The sequence below is a fragment of the Vipera ursinii genome (assembly GCF_947247035.1).
Source record: "Vipera ursinii genome assembly, chromosome: 11".
Lineage (NCBI taxonomy): Eukaryota > Metazoa > Chordata > Lepidosauria > Squamata > Viperidae > Vipera > Vipera ursinii.
In genome coordinates, this window is record NC_139524.1 from 20,827,439 (window position 1) to 20,846,708 (window position 19,270).

Below are 19,270 nucleotides of genomic sequence, written 5' to 3' on the forward strand. Positions count from 1 at the left end.
TGCTTCCCCTCTGTGAGGCAGCAAGTTTGGCTTCCATAGTTGATGACATGGGAGGCTGCTTAGTTTTTAAGCACCTGGAAGTTTATGCTGTGCTACCACAGTTGCCTTTTTGTAGCTAGATAAGTTGTGTGAACCCTGGCTTGTGATCTCTGGATCATGGCTTGTGGCTTATTCCACAAATTGATTTTTAAAACTCTCCAAAGTCTCCCAAAAAAAAAAACCTCTCCAAAGTATTGTGGTGAGTCAGTATTTGTTGATTTATTGGCATCCTGTGGCACTTTCAAAGCATTTGAGCCTCTGTCTGTATTGCTGAGCTGTTGAGGAGAGAATTCCTTGGTAGGCTGGGTGGCCCCAGGGCAGAACAGAGGCCCCTGCTGATTTTGGGGAAGACCATGCTTGGCCAGAAAATGTTTCTCTGCCCCCTCCCACAAGCTGTGAAAAGCAGAATGGTCCTTTGAGATATGGTACTACTTTGCTGGTTAAGCAACTTGGTGCTTCCATGAGAGAATGGCTAAGATCTTGTGATAGGTTAACTTCTCAGTCTTCCTGCATTTTCTCTGCTGGACTTAAGGCAGACGAGGTGGGTGGGACCAAAGATGCCTTCAAGGTCTCTGGGTAAAATCTGCCTGTTGGTTGTTGCAAGAAATGCTGTATTGAGCCTGCGACCCCATTGTTGCAGGACTGTTTTTACATGCCTGGTCTTTATTTGAATTACATTTTCAGCTTAAAGGTATTACCCACTTCCAAGTGGTGGTGCAGAATAATTCAAGAAATAAACTAGGTATGGCGGTTGCACGCTCTTCAGCAGAGCAGTCCTAAGGCACTATTTTATGGTTGTGTTTGCTACCCTGTTTGCTTTGTGTCTCAAAAGGAGTTGCAGGAAACAATCTTGGGAATTCCTTTGTGCCCTTCAGCAGATCCTTTCCCCCAGCTGCTCCAGGACCAGGGAGCTCTTTGCCCAAAGGGCACGTGGGCGAGCATGCCAGTGCTTGGAGGAAGGACCCTTCACCCAGCATCCCTCCTTCCAAGCAGGACAGCAGGGTCCAGCATGGGGCGGCAGGGGGGCATCCTTGCACGGCAGTGTCAGGCCGGAAAGGGGGAAGGTGTTGATGAAGGGAAGGTCCAGCAGCAACACCTCCCTCTTTGATCTGGCAACAGAGCTGGTCTTTCCGGGGAGGAGGGGTCTCTTCTTCAGTAGGATCTTCCCTTCCCTGGGAGCTGCTTCTACTAAACCTGGCAGTGGCTGGGAGAGAAGTCTGGGGGCTGTGCTGGTCTAGGGAAACTGGGGTGAAAGGACATTTATTTTATGTTTTCAGGAGCTGAGAAAATATGTTATTGGGGAGACAGTATGTGGTGTGCTCGGTGATGGGGAGCAGCAGCACACTACTCTCCAGAGAGCATAAGGGAGACCCCCTCCCGACTTGCCTCAGCTTTTCAGAGCCACCAGGGAAGATAAGTACACAAGAGGACACATTTGGGATGTCAGTTGGCCAACTCCAGAGTTCACCTATCTATCTCCCTGTGCCCACAGCCTTCTTGGCATTCTCCAGCAGTGCTTGGCAGCTTTGCTCCCTGAGGTCTTCTGCCTTGGACTTGATTGATGTCCTGCAGCTGTGGGAGTCCTTCTCCTAGGTATGTCTGGAGGACATCAAGCAGGGGGTGTTGCATTGTTGTGACTTCTTATTATTTCTAAGCAATTTGGAGCTCCGCATCTGATGATAAAAGCACTTTTCCTGGAGATGAGAAGGCTGATAGTGTTTGAATGTTTTGAATGGTCTTTTCGTTTTGTGCTTAAAATATTGCAATGTCCAAACGTTGATGTTCATAACTTCTACAATTAACATGAGAAAGCTGAAACTGCAAGGATCTTTGAGGGATGGGTGGGTGAATTCCCAGCATTTTTGTGCTGAGAGGAAAGAGTTTTCCCTCGTCTGTGATGGCTTTACAGCCTTGAAGAACAAAACAACTTTCCTCTTTGTAGCTAAGCTGAACCCCCACATCCTCAGTGGGTGAAGGAGGGACCTTCCTGCTCTTCCCTTCCTCTGATAAAGCATGGGTTTCCCCCCCCCCCCCATCCTTGTTTAGGCCTTTTAGCTGTGCCTTGGGTTTCAGAGTGCAATTCTGGGTGCTGCCTTTGGAAATCTAACACTTTAATCTGCCATAGAGTTTAAGACCCAACATAGAAGGAGCCTAGAAAATTAGCCAGGAAGTGGAGTTTTGTTGCACTCTCTGCAACCATTCCATTATTCATGTGCAAATTAAGAATTCACTGGGTTAAAAGGTTAGAAACTGGCCAGGATGAGGTTTACCCTTGTGATAAAGAGCAGATGACCTCATTCACAGGCTGGAGCTTTTCATGTCAACTCCTCTGCGAAGTCAGTGATTGCCCTGAATTGTTCCTGAGGAATGCAGGGTCTGAATGTGTGCAGCAACCTCCCCCCTGCCACAACCCCCCACCTTATCTTGAGAGACCATCAAAGCGGATGGCAAGGCCTCTGCAGAGGCCACGAGGGCTGGCTTGAGCCGCCTGAGTCCCTGGGTGCAGGAAAGAATGGGTCCCGCATCTAGACCTCTTCTTCTCCAGCAGTCCTCACCTTCCCCTTTTACAGAGGACTCCAAAGATAAGATAGTAACTGGGCCAAAGCTAATAGCGTGGGGGTAGATGTGGCTTCTTACACACAACAGGATAATTGAGGGGAGGGAGGTTCCTCCTTTGCATTTTCTTTGTGAGGCACCAAGTGAGAGTAAAATGATAATATCATCGGAAGAAGATGGAAGAAGATTAAACCAGCCACTTGTTTGAAGTTGAGGCCAGACCTGGCCCTGCCTGTTAACTAAGAGGAGGCGAGTGGCCAGCCCATGGCTCCGTACCCTGGCATTTCAGCAGGCAGGACTCGGCCTAAACAAGAATCTGGCCCATTGAACATTCTGAAATTATTTCAAAACAGCTGTTTATTAAATAGAGGAAGAGATGCTTGAAATTGGCAGATTCATTTATTTTACTACATTTCTAAATGGCTTTGCAATTCTTGTTCACAGGTGTAGAAATGACAACATTTTACTCTCAGCCCAACTCACCTCTCAGGGTTGCTGTTTTGGGGAAAACAGGAAGGAAGATGTGCTGGAGGTGCTTGCCCCCTTGAGTTATTTGTAAAAAGTGTGATATAAGTAAATGAAAGAAACAATAACATGAAGGTTAGGCCTGGGCCCCTCTGGCCAACATTTTGTCTGAGACAGGCCCAGGAGTGGGGGTGGGCTGCCTCCTTTGCTCCTGGCCCCGGGCACCAGTAATAATGATAATGGTGGTGATGATGTTGGAATGGACCTTGGAGGTCATCTAGTCCAACCCCCTGCTCAGACAGGAAACCCTATACCATCCCAGACAAATGGCTGTCTAGTCTCTTCTTAGAAACTTCCAGTGTTGGAGCATTCACAGCTTCCGGAGGCAGGTTGTTCCACTGATTAATTGTTCTAACTGTCAGGAAAAGTCTCCTTAGTTCTAGGTTGCTTCTCTCCTTGACTAGTTTCCATAAGGATAAGTTTGCCTAGTTAAACATTCCTCTAACACACATGTTAACTGCAGAGGACTAACCCAGGATTTGTCCCTGGCTTCTGGTTTGCATAAACAGATCCAGGTTAGTCTGGGTGGTGGAACAAGAATAAGGCTGAAAGACAAAAAGATGCTACCATGGCTTATTTTTACCAGATGAGAATGATTCCCGCTGCTCCTCGGGTTGCCTTGTGAGTTCCTGGGACTCCGTCTCCTCTGCATTTGTTGGCTTCCTGCAAGGGCCAAAAGGACCTCCTGGCCCCGTTTCCCTGTTTAACAGCCTGGCCTTTTGGTTCCCCACAGGACCAGGGCGTCAGTCATCAAGGGGCATGTCTGAAGGCAAGCTAGGGGTTGGGTTGACAGTTCCTACCCACATCTGCAGAAGCCCCCCCCCCCCAGCAGCCACCTTGGCTTCAATTTGGCACTGTTTTTCTTGGGTGGCTTTACTGGCCCAGCTTTAAACTGGGATTGATTATTTCCAGCCTTATAACTATTCACCTAAGTGAAGACCCAGTCGATGGGTTGCCTGTTTTGGGTGCTCAGCTGCAGTCAACAGAGGGATGGGATGGGAAGAAGCAAAGGCTTTCTGGCCATGACAGTTGTGCCCATTGGGCAGTGAGCCCCAATGCTGAGTTTTTGCCTTGACTCCCGTCCATCCACCCGGGAAGAGCTTTTTTCCGTGAAAAGGAAAAAATAAGAAGCTGGAAAAAGAACAAAAACCAGTGCTGGGAAGAGAAGGTGAAGCAGCTGCCCATACAAAAGGGGAGTGTTGGGCTCAATGGCAAGGAGAGAGTAGTATCCTCAAATCTAATTTGAGCTTTCCCCCCCCCCCCCATGGATCTTGTGAATGGGCTCCTTGCCATGGCAGGCACGTCCTAAAACCCAAGCAAAATGAGGAACAAATGTTCCTCATTAACCCATTCAGAGCTGTACATTGCACTGCTGGGTCAATACGCAAAACCTGTTAGCAAGTGGCATCAGATGCTGCAGGCTTGCCTGCTGGAAGTTGGGGATAAAGGCAGATCTGCTGGTCCACGGGATCTCCTTTGAGTCCTGGGCTTTGCCAAAGAAGGTGCCAATTTCTCTGGCTACCATGGGAGCAAAGCTGTCAGAAGTGAGGAGCGGATCAGAAGCCATCAGGACCAAGCGAGAAGTTGCTGGCATCTTCTGTCCCCGGAAAGAAGTTCCACTATTTGGTTGCTTCATGACAATCTGCTGTCAGGTGGTATGTGCTGGGCTCAGGGCGTTGTGTGCAACCAGCTGTTGTGGCTGGTGAGCCATAGTGGAGCAGCATGGGAGATGAACTCTAGCAGTTGTGAGAGGTGCCAGCTCAGCTGTTGGGCTGCCACTCTTTGTGTTGATTATTTGGCACAGAGGGTTGTCTTGGTCTGTGAGCATTTGTCAGGGGGCAGTGGCTTGGCTGTCTTTCTGGAGGAGGAGAGCAAATGGACCTGAGTGGCAGGTTCCCACATCTGGGGAGGACGGCTGGAAGCCTTAGCTGCCTCGTGGGAACGAGCTGTTCCCGTTGGAAAGTCTTTCCTGGACATCATTTATAGATGCCTGGTGTCGACCCCTGAAGGCTCAGCTGCTAGGCAGAGAGCGGCTCTGCCTGGACGGCTTCAGAGCCTCGGGATGGTCCCCTTTTGGGAGGACGGCAGAGAGATTCTTAGATTGGGTGGCAGCTGGCGTTTACTTTGTGCTAAGATGTGTCAAACGCTTTAGGGTTGTTTCCCTTTTCAGCTGCTAGCGGCAATGAGCACCCTTGCAAGACAAGGGAAGGGCAGCTGTTGTGAACTTCCTCCTTTGCAATGTTCTGTGAAAAAAAGACGAGGCAAATACGGCGGGGAGGAACTGCTGGGCTCCCACATGAGAATGGACTGTGCTTACAAGCTCCTGGTCTGGCCCAGGGAAAGCCCCGCTAGGCTCCTGTGGGGCAGCCGCCTTTGAAACATTTTTGGCCTCTCTCCCATTGGCTGGGGAAGAGTTTGTCTGCTGGGGGGGGTGTCTGTATTCCTGCTTTTGGCACAAGCCGCAAAGGACCCTTTAAGGATGCGTGAAGGAACTGATGGGCACCACGCTGGGCCTCGATGGCTTTGGCCTTCTGGGATCTAGAATATGGCATCGGGCTGGAAAGGTGACAGAAGGAGCGGGCATCTCCCAAGTGGCACCCAAGGACAATGATGCAGGTTGTGAGGAAAGATTTTCTGAAGATTTGCTCCACCCATTTGGCGCAAGGCTCGGAGCAGGATATTCTCCACCTCTATATTCTCCACTTCTCGACTCCCTCAAAGGTTGCGTGCATCTCTGTACCTTCAGGGGGTGCACCTTGACAGGGTTCAGGGTGCGCCCTGTGGTCCTTCTTGAAGAAGCTGCTTTTGAGGTTTGGGTAGGGCAGAGTGGAGCATCTAAGCAGGCAGCTCCATAAAGGGAGTTGACCCCATCTGTCCCTGAAGAAAAGGGAAAAGAGGAGGAACAAGGGGCCGGGGGGGGATCTTTTCTATCTGCCCTGTGAAGGAGGGCTTGGGGATTGATTTCTGCTGCCCAGTGGCACATCTGTGAGCAGATTTTTTGCTTCCCCAGACCCAGGTCAAAGCTTTCTGTCTAGGAACCCACATGGACCCTCCCATTCAGATGGGGAAGCCAGTGGAGAAGTGGGATCCTTCCTTATGGTTTGGTGCTGGGGGATCTTTAAAATGCCCCTCCTTTATTGTAAACCTAGGGGCTGCCTAAAGAAGACAGGTGCCTATCCTCCACTGGGGGGGGCAGTTGGGGGAAGAGCCCCTCCCCCCACAAAAGCTCTCCTCCACTGGTGTCCTCATTTTAGCAATAGCCTCTGTACCTCCAACTCTGTAGTTTCCTACAGCAGGGGTCCCTAACCTATGGGCCGTGGCCCACTACTGGGCCGTGGCCTGCTGGTCAGCGGGCCGTGGAATCGGCTGGCCATTGTGCATGCACTCACCCCCACTCACGCTAGCCCCGCTGCGGCACAAACGGGGTAACGTGCAGCAAAAATGGGGCGCCATACAGCAAAAATGGGGTGCCATACAGCAAAAATGGGGCGGTGCTAGCAAGTGTCACGTGGGCGTTAGCACCACCCCTTTGCATCGCACGTGTCGTTGGCCCTGTTTGCGTGCACACGTGCGTAAAATGCTTCCCCCTCCCTTTCTCTCCGATCCACCAACTAAGGTTGGAGACCTCTGTCTTAGAGAAGCATGAAGCTGTCTTTCAGTTTCCCAAACTGAAAAAAATGTGTTCCTTATTATAAATCCAAAATTCACATTACAGGTTACCCTGAAGGAAGGAAGAATATTCCTGATTTGCTTGTAGATGTTTGATTTTGGAGATCCAGAACTTTAATTTAAAACCTGTTGGAGGCAAAAGACAGGGGTGTTGCTTAGGGCAGAGGTCCCCAACCTTTTGAGCACCAGGGACCGGTTCTGTGGAGACAGGTTTTTCTGCGGACTGGAGGGTACGTGGTTTTGTGTGCTGCCTGCATCCCACGGATGGGGCTTTGTTTGTGCAGACCGGTTGCTGGCATGCTGTGGCCCAGTACTGGTCCACGGACCAGGGGTTGGGGACCCCTAGCTTAGGCTATTGGCTGATAGGTGCTCTGGACAAGAGCGATTCCCATTGCAAGAGGGCGGGCAAGAAATTCCTAACTGGCTGCTTCAGAACGTTGCAAAAAGGTTGCTTCTTCATCCCCATTAAGGCTTATCTTAGTTTACGCTTCAGCCCTTACAGTATCAACACAAACCCTGTTCCTTCCTAGATCAAAGGAAGGGTCAGTTTTAATTAGGCCCCAATGTATGCACAGGCAAAACGAATGTGCTTGCAACTAAAACCAACTAAAACCATGTCCTTTGAGGAGGGTCTCTTGGCTTAAAGTCCCCACTCCACCCCCAACTGCCGGTCTGGTTGCAGGAGACAAAAGCTGCCTGGCCACACAGAGCCCACCAGGAGGTCAGTGCGCCCAGCGTTCCCATGGGCCAGGAGGGGGAGCGTTGCCAGGGTTCCTGGCCAACCTCTGGAAGCTCAGGCCACAATTGGAAGCGCCAGGCAGCGCTTCCTGCTCTGGCCAGCGCAGCAGCAGCAGCAGGAGCAGCTGACCTCACTTTCCTCCAGTGTCCAGATTCACATTCTTTTGTTGGGGGGGGAGACATTGCTGAGGAAGGCTATTCATCTGCTCAGAAGAGGAGGGGTGATGCAGAGGAGGGGGTTGCTCAGGGTCACCAGGGCCCTGCCCAGCTTGGCCTGCTGTCAAAGACGATTTAGGGTGGGCCTCTTTTTCTCCAGCTCACGGTTTGGGTTTCAAGAGGGCAGTGCTCCCTGTCCTCTGTTCTTTTGCGTGGAGGCCAGCCCTGCAGAAATGTTGCCCCCTGAATCTGCCCACGCCCTCCCCAGGCCCCCTGCACATCTTGCCCTGCTTTTCTTGTACGGAAAGGTTGCTCAAGAGATTTTCTCCCGTTGAGTGCCTACCTACATGCCTACTCTGGCGGGTGCTGGACGCTTCCTGCCCTTCCCTTCCAAAGGACAGCAATAGTAATAGCACTTAGACTGATATACTGGTTCAGAATGTTTTACGGCACTCTCTGAGCGGTTTACAGGGTCAGCCTCTTGTCCCCAACAATCTGGGTCCTCATTTTACCCACCCCAGAAGGGTGGAAGGTTCAGTCAACCTTGAGCCGGTCAGGATCGAACTGCTGGCAGTGAGCTAGCCTGCAGTACTGCATTGTGACCACTGCAAAGCCTGGTGTGGGGAACAGGGATTGGAAGATCTGTGGGGCCAGGCCCTTTTTGCCTCCCCTGACCATGAGCCCTTGATGGAGGAGGGGGTTGGATTCTGGCCATTTGGAAGAAGCCAGCCCACGAAAGGCTGGGATGGTGGGGGAGCTTTGCTCATTTTGCTTGCAGGAGCAAGGCCCTGGGGGGGACCAACCCCACCGGTCAGCAGGCCAGCTCCGCCTGGCTTTGTGGCTCCTTTCTTTTCAGGTTTGGCCTGAGGACCTCAGTGGCTGGCTGAGTTTTCAACTTCTGCAGAGGGTGACACTAGATATGGGGGCTCAAAATCCCCTCCCCTTTTACACATTGCTGTTGGAGCCAGTATTTGCCACACAGCTCTCCTGGCAGAGCAATTAGCCATCCTGCCTCCTGGAGGGCCCCTTCCTTTTGCTGAGGAGAAAAGTCTTTGTAGAGGAGGAGGAGGAGGAGGCATGTGTGGCTGCTGCCTGTTGCAGGGGAAGAGTCAGTTGGCATGCGTTTAAATCATCCTTTCTCCATAACTCTTGGCTACAGTCTGGTTGCTATCCAAGGCTCCCCTCTTGCCAAGAGGCAGGAGATGGAAAGGTGACCCAATACCACACTAGGGGTCCCTGAGGGGGCTCTGGGAACTGTGTCAAGGAACTCCCCCCCATTAGCATCCCTTGGGCACAGCTCCTTTATTTTGTTTGGGGGAGGCACCCCGGAGCTTAACCTGCTTCTTGTGCATCAGCCCTCCTGTGCCTGTGAGACCTGTGTGGAGCAGCCTCTGCTGAGGGGTGACGAATAGGGCCTGGCAGGAGAAACAGATGGTTGGGACCCTCCCTCATTACTGCATCTGGAATGCCCCTTCCTCTTTATCCAGGAAAGCTTTGTGTCCCGTCTCTCCAGCAAGATGGATTTATGCCTCTACACCTCTCCAAGGGAAACACAATGCTGAAAAACCAGTCGTCATGCTTTGATCCATGTGTTTCTCAGCACACACACACACACACACACACACCATTCACACTTCTGGCAACTGTGCTGCAGTAGAGCAAGTTGGGCGGAAGGGAGGGGGGTCTCTGCAGAGTCCTTGCTTCCCAGGATGCTCTTCCGGCGTATCGTCCCCTTTGGCTGCCTAGGCTGCTCCACTCCCACATGATAGCCATCGCCCTTAGACTTACCTCCTGCTCCATGATGGTTCCAAACTGCCTTCCTTTCAGAAGGCTGGTTCTACCAGCTGGGCGCTTCCTGTGCGTCTGTGCATGTGAGAGAGAGAGATGCGGTGAAGGGGCTGCACAACCCTCCTTCCGCCTACAATTTCTGGAGTGCCAGTAGCACCAAGGTGATGCTGTGCATGGGCAGCCCTTCTGGACCAGAGCCCTCTTGGACTTCTGCGCTGCTGGATGGGGAGGGGGGTTCCAAGGCAGGCAACCCTCCTCCTTTGCTCTGTCATAGGAGATGTTCTTTCATGGCACTCTCTTGGTGACTCAGTGAGAGTAATGCGATGGTTAGGGTCAATTTTCTCAAGTCTGTGCGGTGGTAATAGCAGAAAGGAGGGTGGATGGGGGGGAGCTTACAGCCCTTTCCTGATGGGAAGAGGGGATCCTTCTGTCTGATGCTGGGCTCCTCTGACACACAACACCTGTTTTGTGAAGAGACCAGAGACCAGAATTTCCAGGGAGGGCATTGGGGTTTCTCTGTAATTGACTTGCACTGCAACCATAGTTTGGTGTTTCTTCACTGTGGAGGGTTTCTTTACCAAGAGGGCAAACAAGTTGGTTGTCCAGCAAAGAAGCCAGAGAGACTCCAGGCAGGCAAAGCAGCTCCTGCCTGCTCGGTTGACCCCAGGGGGACCTTGCTGATAAGGCTCCCTCTTATCAGCAGCACTGGAGTTTCTTGAGGCACAACTTAGCTGTGCCGATAAGGCTCCTGGCAGGGCAGGGGAGGGCAGGGAAGGGATGGGCAGGGCCGGTGGGAATAGGGTGCCTACCTTTCACAGAGGGGCCCCAGTGGCCCGCTGATTCCCAGGGGGCCTCCTGGCCGCCTTCTTAAAGGGCTCTTGGGACTCCTGTCACCACAAGCTAACCGGATACATTGTGCTGCTGGTCTTTCTTAAATGCACTGAAATGGGGAGGACGCCCCTTCTCCATTGGGGCTCAGCCTCTCCTCTTCCCTCTCCTTGCAGCCCTCTCTGCCTTTGAAGTCCAACCTCTCCCCACGGAGGTCCAGGAAGGGGGCGTGGCTAGATTTGCCTGCAAAATCCCGGCCCACCCTCCTGCCATCATCACCTGGGAGGTGAATGGGACGGCACTGCTAGTGGAGACAGACAGGTAAGGTTTTAGGATTTCTCCTAGGCCCCTCTAAATCTCAGAGGGTGGAACATGGGGCATCTTCCTTTAAACCTGTGCTGTAGTGGGTCTCTCCTTGGGCCTGAATCTGCCATCCATCTTGGCCGTGGGGTGACTCTCCAATCTTGCTGAAGTGCAAGAGCAGCACCATTCACAAGGTGCAGTTGCGAGTTTCAGACAGACATTTCTTATTTTGGTTTTGAGAAAACAAAAGAAAGGGGACATTTGAGGCCAGTGCTGAGAAAATGTGGCCATGCTTTGTGTGAAACTTCAGGACGCGATTCTGCCTTCCAAAATGTTGATTCCTTTTTGCAGCCTCCCCAGCCTTAACTATTCCAGTAGTGGGGGGTGGAGGTGGCCCCAGGGGCCCCTTCCAAAGTAGCCCAGTTGGCAGGAAGGGGAAACCAGGTCCCTGGGAAGCACAGATGGACTTTCTTTCCTACCCCCATTCTCTCCTTCCAGGATAACTGTGCTGCCATCTGGAGTGCTACAGATCTATAGTGTTGAGCAAAAAGATGCAGGGAGTTACCGTTGTGTTGCTACAACAGTTGTTGGCCGGCGGAGGAGTGGCGAGGCAACACTCACTGTTGTTCCAGGTATCCAGAAAATCTTGCTACTTTTAGAACATTGCTGTCAGCAAACAGTGATGTTCAGAGTCCTGGCATATCAGGTGAAAAAGGGTGTTCACCAAAGTGCTTCCCTCCATAATTTCATTTCCAAGGCTTAAAATTGTTCGTGTTTGACATGTGTGGACAACACATTTCTGTTGTATGCATTTTTTTAAATAGCTACCAATATGAAGCTCTTCCATAAGCCGTCCATTATAGCTGGCCCCCAAAATATGACAGCTTCTCTCCACCAAACAGTCATCTTTGAGTGTGTGGCCATCGGGAATCCAAAACCAATTGTGTCCTGGAGTCGCCTTGGTGAGTTGTAGACTGTCTTTGGCTTCCAGCTGTGGGAAAATGAAAGGTGCTACTACTTGGAGGCTGCACGAGGGAGAATAAGTGGGAAACCCCTTTTGAGTGAGCCACACTCATTGTTGCTGCTCACAGGTTGGCATGTGAAAGGGGAAATTGTCCCTTTGAAGTTCTCAGTCGATGCCCCTAAAGTTGGAAAGGAAAGATTGCATTGGAGAGAACGGTTGTTTCTGGCAGGTAGTATGCATGACCAGCTTTTCCCAGCTGGTGGGCATCTCGGTGCCACTTGTGGCAGAAGCTTCCACGCCATCCATGCTAACTGAAAAGAGTCCATTAGGGATAGAAAGCTAAAAACTGCTTCTCTTCTGCTAAGTGCTTCTCAACATCACAAGATCAGCTGGTTGTGCAATCCTTGTGTATCCTGATGCACACAGCATCAGAAGCAGGAGTAGCAGAACCTTTGCTATCAGGGGAGTTAGAGGTCTACTGGCATTTCTCCAGAGGTCTGACATGAATGCCTGGGATTCCACTTCACAGAGATTTTAGAGGGGAACAAGGCAGCTCGGGGTGGGAACCCACAAACCAAGGCAGACATCTGTCATGTCTCTCTCAAAACAGACCACAAGTCCATCGATGTTTTCAACACACGGGTGCTTGGAAATGGGAACCTCATGATCTCAGATGTGAAGGTACAACATTCTGGTGTGTACATTTGCCGTGCTACAATCCCTGGCACACGCAACTTCACCACTGCGATGGCATCACTACTGGTGCTAGGTGAGAATTGGAGGAGGGACCCCACTGTTTGCATGGGGCCCTAGGATCTCTTCTGCTGAAGGGCCGGAGAGGCCCAGGAGAGGGGATCTGAGATGGGCTTTCAAGCCAAATACTGTGGCAAAGGGGGCTGCACAGGCTTCCTTGGGCCTAGGTGGACCAGGCTTTCTGAGGAGCATCTGTCAGAAATAGGCCTGGGTCCCAGGGATGTACAGTTTGAAAGGGAGAAGGCGAAATGGATCCCGCTTTCTGTCTCTTGCAGCCCCCCCTGCTTTTGTGGAGTGGCCAGAGAGCTTGACCAGGCCCCGAGCTGGCACAGCCCGTTTTGCCTGCCAGGCAGAAGGCGTTCCGACGCCCAAGATATCCTGGCTGAAGAATGGCCGGAAAATCCATTCCAATGGCAGAATCAAGACCTACAGCAGGTGGGGAAGCCGGCCTTGGTTGTCAGATAAGAAGGGGTGGTCCTGCCCAGGCTTCCCAAGATTCTTCTCTTGGGAGAATCAGAACAGCCCTTCCCTCAGTTTAGAGTTCTGTTTAAGAAGTGCATGAGAAACGCTGCTCTGTTTAAGTGGAATCTGATGAGCAGAGTAATGGCATGGCGGGAGCACTCGTCACCACCTTCCCAGCACTGCTCTGTGGACAGGCTTAAAGGCCTGGTTCATTCACACGCTTATGAACCAGCCTTCTCTTTAACTGCTTGAGGCATCTTTTGCGTCTCACCTGCCTGCCTGACTTGGCTACCTTCTAATGCCTTCTCTTTTCATCTTTCCAGTAAATTGGTGATCAACCAGATCATCCCTGAAGACGATGCCATCTACCAATGTGTGGCCGAGAACAGCCAGGGCTCTGTCCTTGCCAGGGCACGCCTGACAGTGGTTCTCTCTGAAGACCGGCCCAGCGCGCCTTGCAGTGTCCGTGCAGAAACCGTGTCGAGCTCAGCCATTCTCTTGGCCTGGGAGAGGCCGCTGTATAATTCTGACAAAGTGATTGCCTACTCAGTGCATTATATGAAGGCGGAAGGTGAGTCGAGCAGGGCTGCTATGGGCGTCTTGCACCACGGAAAGAGAGCTTCAGCGCTGGGGCTGCTGGGAGGCCAGGAGAACAAAGGGGGTGGTGGTGGTGTGAAACGCTCATGGGGCCAGAAGCCTTCTGGGTCCACGTGGGACCAACTGTGGAGCTGCTTCTCTATGTGAGTGACCTTCAGGGGTTTCAGCCGCAGGTCCTACCTGGTCAGAAGAGGCAGCCGTATCTTCCTTCTCATCATATTGTACATTTTGGCATTTATTAAAATACTTTTTAAAAAGATCACCAGATCTTTGGAAAGATAAATATGGCATAAATTAGTCGGATGATGTACTGAAAAGCTGATATTAATTCATTCCAGCAGACGGCTATATTTAACTAGTGTGTCTCTAGGAAAAAGACCCATTTTGGGGGTGCAAGAATTGCTGGCAAAGTAACAGTGGGCTTCCAGCATATCCTGGAAGGGGGACCAGTCTCAGCACCAGAGCAGAAACAGGCTGTTGAATCCCACCTGCCCGATCCTTGTGGGAGCAGAAGGCTGGCTTTGAGAGACCTTGAGCTGGGCCCCAGGGTGGGGCCCTTGAGGGACCTAATTGATGGGAGAGGGGTGGGAAGGGCTTTTCTCTCTCTGTTTCCCAAACGGGATGGGAGGCTGCTCACAAGCCGGATGGTTTTGCATCGATCAGAGGCATCTTTGCAGCAGTTCTCCAACATGGGAATTAAGCTTTCTCGTGGTTGGTGGGGGGGTGGGGGGAGAAGAAATGAGGGTCTCTTGAGGAGACTTACTCTGAAAGATGGTTTCTTCTTTAAACCTGTGGGAAGGGTAATTGTGGGGATGGGAAGAGAAGGGCTGTTGGTGATGCCTTGTTAGTGATTAAGAAAGAAGTAGATGGAGGGAGCAGCTTTTGGAGCCGCAGCACCATAGGAGGCCTTGCAGCCATTCACTGCATTCAGGTTCCCTATGCGGCAGGTCAGAAATCATACCTAATTAACACTCCTTTAATTGGAGGCTTGTGAGGTGCTGATGAACTTGCCTAATTAAAATGGTATCAACAATTCAAAACTGTAGGAAAATCAACTGGGGGAATGTCATTCTGAAGTGGAAGGGCTGCTGCTGCTTCAGCCCTGCGTGTGCGTGTGCGTGTGCGCCTTTGACAGAGCGGATAGGCTGCTGACAGGCTTCAGGTGCTGAGGAGGGTCCAGAGCAGTTGCCAGCTCTTTCCTGCTTCAGAGGCCATTGACAGGCTGAGCCGGACATGCAGCATTTGGACATAAATTGCCACAGACGTTTCCCCAGAATACCACTGAGCAAAAGATGCTCAGCTCTGTTTTAGATCAGAACCCATTTTTGATCTAAATCTCACCCATTTTCTACCCTATTCGTGCTGTTTAGTGGCTTCCGAGGGAGCCTTCCGCCCTAACGTGCTGCTATTGGCCCATTCTTTTTGTGTTCCAGGCTTAAACAACGAAGAATACCAAGTGGTGATTGGAAATGATACCACCCATTATATTATTGATGACTTGGACCCTGCCAGCAACTATACCTTCTACGTTGTGGCCTATATGCCCCTGGGGGCCAGCCAGATGTCTGACCACGTCACTCGGCATACATTGGAAGACGGTACTGGCTTCCTTTCTGAAAAAGCTGCCACGAGAGACCCAGAACCCAGGGGTGGGGGACTGGTTGCAACAATTTAGTCCATAGAAGAGGACCCCTCCCTTCTGGGTTTGATCAGGCTCTGTAAGGGAGGGTCTGTTTGCATTCTTATGACCACCAAGCTGCCATAGTCCAAGGGGGTCACGGTGGGGCTTGAGTCCTTTGGAATAGCAGGAACAGGCATGTTCTGCACGGAGCCCCCGAGGATCCCTTTTCTTCAGCAGCAGACCTGACTTGGCCTGGGCCCAGTTCCAGCACTTTGACCAAGGTGAGTCAAGAGTCCCTCAAGAACAGGGCCCTCCATAGGGATTACAAACCAATGGAAACAGAACATGAAGAACAGTGGAAATGTGAGAAGCAGCAGGGAAGGATCTCTCTCAAGCCCCCCCTCTCTCCCCCTCCCTCCCTTCCTCTCTGTCTCCCTCTCCTCAGGCCCTTAACTCTTCCTTTCCATTCCAGCAAGCAGCCTCCCTCAGGCCCTTGGAGGGGCTGACTGTGTCTTCCATCTTTCCTCCTCCTTAGTCCCGCTGAGGGCTCCTGAGCTCAGCCTGACCAGCAGAAGCCCCTCTGATGTCCTCATCTCCTGGCTGCCCATCCCGGCCAAGTACCGGCGAGGGGAGCTGGTGGCTTTCCGCCTCTCCTTTCGTCTCAGCACGGAGAGCACCATCCAGGCCCTGGAGCTCCCGGGAACCACCTATGAATACTTGCTCCGGGGGCTGAAGCCTGACAGCATCTACTTGGTTCGCATTTCTGCTGCCACAAAAGTTGGTTGGGGCGAGGCTTCTCTGTGGACTTCCCATCGCACCCCAAAAGCCACCAGTGTCAAAGGTGCCCCCTCTTTTTCCACCAAATGAGAGCAAAGCTATTCTGTCTGAATAGAGTGTCCCTCTGCCCGAGAAAGAGTCGGGTTTGTTTGGAAGGTCACAGGTGTTGGCCAGTTTTGTGTAGACTGAGGGGGCTTTGGATGGGCTGCACCCAAACATATTGGGTCTTCCTTTCTTAATAACTTTGTTTGTGACAAGCAAAAGGCAAATAAAGCCACGGGGGGGGGGGAGTGTGTGTGTGTGGGGGGGGGGTTACAGAGAGAAGATGCTGCTGCTAAGATTGCCAGAGAGTCCAGCGTGAGAGCTGGCTTTTTTCTCAACCACGGGGGCCAGGATATGGTGGGCCCCAGTTTGTTTTGTGTTGTGGTGAGCTGTGAGATGGTCAGCCATATAATTTCAGCAAATAAATAATTGTGTCTAATTTTGGCAGGATTGCAATGCCTCCCTCCCCCTTTATCAAACCAAAGGGTGGCAAAGCACTAATGTGAAGTTATGAAGGTATCTCCCTGATACTCTTTAATGAGCCTTTTGTATCCATTCTTTCCCAGCACCAAAGTCTCCCGAGTTGCGCCTGGAACCTCTGAACTGCACAACAATCACTGTGAGGTGGCAGCAAGAGCTTGCAGATGTGGCCGCCATCCAAGGCTACAAGCTGTACTATAAGGAAGAAGGCCAGCAAGAGAGTGGGCCGATTCTGCTGAGGGCCAGGGACTCCAGCTACACTGTCGGTGGCCTGGGTGAGCAAAACCTGACTCTTTTCCTTCCAGTTCAGGGGGGGAGGGCTTCCTTCACTGCTATCGGGGCCAATAGAGAGCAAGAAGGGTGGTCAGTGAAGGCCAGTTGTGGCCCTCGTGAGGTAGCACAGATGTGGCCCAACTTATTCTGGGGCTGGAGGAAGCAGTTAGTGGGCCATATTTGCTGCCGACACTGGAATATTGTTGGTGTTGGAAAGGAAGAGGCAGCCGAATGCTCACATGGTTGTGCTTAAGCTAAGCTAAAGCTGCATGTGGCATACTGGATGGAAGCAGCTGAACCATGTGTATGGCAAGGGCGTCCGAATGGGCAGAGCCTGACAAGGAGGCATATTGGAAATGTGCTGGGCATTTCCATGGAAACACACCCAGGACCAGCGAGAGAGTCCCAATTAAGGCCATGTCAAGTTTCCACTAGCATCATCCGTTGCAGAGATGGTGCTCAGTTGAGCTCCCAGACATTCAAGTGGGGTCCCTTGAGAGGGCATTAACAGGCATCGGATGGTCCCTTTGGCACAGTTCACAGTCATTTTTCAGGCTGTTCTGTCAAGCTGGCAGCCTGTGGAGTAGCTGCCTCTGAAGAACAGCCCTTTCCCCACCCTACTGGCTCCAGGAAGGCTGCCTCCCACCTGCCTTGGCAGGGCCACCCCTTTCCCTTTCTGGCAGGAAGATGCAAGCAAGCTCTCTGCCCCTGGAAGCCAAGGGTCTTGCGTAGACACCAACGTCCCCTCAGACCTGCGGTCCCATCTCTTCCTGCTTGGTGTCCATTATTTATTTTTGAATGCTCCACATTATGTCCTTGAATTCTGGGCTGCCCCATGCAAACAAACAACTCAACTCCCTTGGTGATGGTGCCCAAAGTCCCAGACACTGATTATTCAATAGTGGTGATGGTTTTTTGAACTCATGTGGAAGCCTGTATTATTGCTTGGAAACTGGGTTAGTATCTTTGCCACTCTTCATTTGATCCTTCTGACATTTTCCTGGCGTTGAAATTTCCTGAGGCTGCCCTTGGAAGATTTCTCAATGTATTGTTTGGGCAGTATTTGAGGAATAAACACAGACTTTTTTGCTTTGCGGAAGATCCTAGCCCTGCAGCCAAGTGTGGAAAGAAGGAAGATTAAAGGGGAGCACAAGAACTATGCTTATGGGTGGCCTAGTGTCCTTTTCCCTATGACTGGCTAGGTGAGCTTGAAGGCAAATAAAAACCTCATGGAGGTTTTCTAGAGGGGCTTCTGTAGGTCCTCGCCCCCCCCCCCACCTCGGGCTCTGCAGATCTGCTGTCCTCAAATAATCCTCTTAGGGTGATGCATACAAGGTGGTTGAAGAGGAAAGTCTGTCTGACCCCATGGCATGAACAAGGAGCCAGCCTGGGGAGGCCTTGCCACAATGAAAGTCCATGGCTTCCGCAGAAGTCTCTGTTTTCTCAGACCACGTCAATCAATCCTGATGGTTAAACTGCGTAGACTCAACTTGTCTAGGCTCAACTCCCTCCACAAGTTGACTTCTGTGCTGTTTGACGCACACAGTGGGCCACGAGCCAGTGGGTCTCTTTGATGAATCCTTGCTGCCATCATTTCCCTCCCTCTGCTGCCATTTCCCTCAGTAGTATTCCCTTAAGCTTGGTGCTAGCTAATGAAAGAGGCTGGAGCCTTGAAGACTCTGGCAGGGAACCGCCTCCAGATGACCAGAAAGCCACCTCTAGGATCCCTGATGGAGTTGAGGTTCTGAACTCCCAAGAGGAAAGACAATCTCTGCATTTTTGTTTTTAAAAGATGGAAATTATAAGGCTGAAAGAGGAGTTGCCAAGCAGAAGATTGCCCTAGTCTTTTGGAAGCTGCCTGAGGGTGAAAAGTCATCTTTGATGGGAACCCAGGGTTTGGAGAGTGACAGTTGCCTGTTGCCTGGACAAAACACTCTTTAAGCTCCTGTGTTGCAAATTCTGCCACTGTAGCTTGTTTACTTAAGCTCTGTTTTCAGCTCTCTGCTCTGCTACTGTGTCAACATGGGTAGACATGTCTGAGCTGCTACTTGATGCCCAGGAGAGAGAGATGAAGAATCTGCTGGGAGGTCTGAGGTAACCTTTAGAACTGGATTCTGCCCCTTATCTCTTTGCTGAGCAAAGGAGAAACTCAAAGGAAAGCTTCACACTGCATCCTTCTTTCCAACTTGGGATGAGCAATAAGGTAGCCCTCCTTCGGTGACACCTGGACTTCCCGTGAAGTGGCCAAGGCTGGCTGTAGACAAAGGTCGGGAGGTGTGACCCAGCTGGAGCTGCAGGAAATCCCTGTTTGTTCTGGGCCTCCATGGCCAGAGCTGCTCCTGGAAGTCCTCAGACAACATCCTGTCTTCTGTAATTTTCTCACCCTACAAGCTAAGCTACAAGTGACGCCAACTGAGACAGTGTTTTCACTCTCTCACATGGGAGGGGAGATATATTTTTTCTGAAGGAACTGAAGGCCTCAGGGGAGGAAAACGTGCGCTTCTCCTTCTGTGCAAGAGTCTTGCCTTGGATTAGGCTTGATAAGCTCCTCCTGACGAAAAGGTGCCCCAGGCCTTCATTACACTTTGAATGCATAGCAGCACTTGGCAGTCAGCAAAAGAAGGCGGCAGCGTCTGGGGGAGTCAAAGAGGGCAAAGCAGATGGGTTTCACCCTTGGTTCCTCAAGAATCGGCAGTCCT

General features: G+C 51.5%; 1 protein-coding gene across 1 annotated transcript in view; it reads left to right on the top strand.

Annotated features, from left to right (window-relative positions):
* PRTG (protogenin) overlaps positions 1-19,270 on the top strand; it is a gene marked incomplete at both ends in the record, with an annotated part of 31,090 nt that overhangs the window by 1,232 nt on the left and 10,588 nt on the right. Inside the window, 11 exon segments of the mRNA XM_083371703.1 lie at positions 10,476-10,620; positions 11,101-11,234; positions 11,427-11,564; positions 12,177-12,335; positions 12,595-12,754; positions 13,105-13,352; positions 14,812-14,976; positions 15,535-15,840; positions 16,385-16,593; positions 16,596-16,643; positions 16,647-16,678. Coding sequence (XP_083227829.1) covers positions 10,476-10,620; positions 11,101-11,234; positions 11,427-11,564; positions 12,177-12,335; positions 12,595-12,754; positions 13,105-13,352; positions 14,812-14,976; positions 15,535-15,840; positions 16,385-16,593; positions 16,596-16,643; positions 16,647-16,678 — 1,744 coding nt within the window.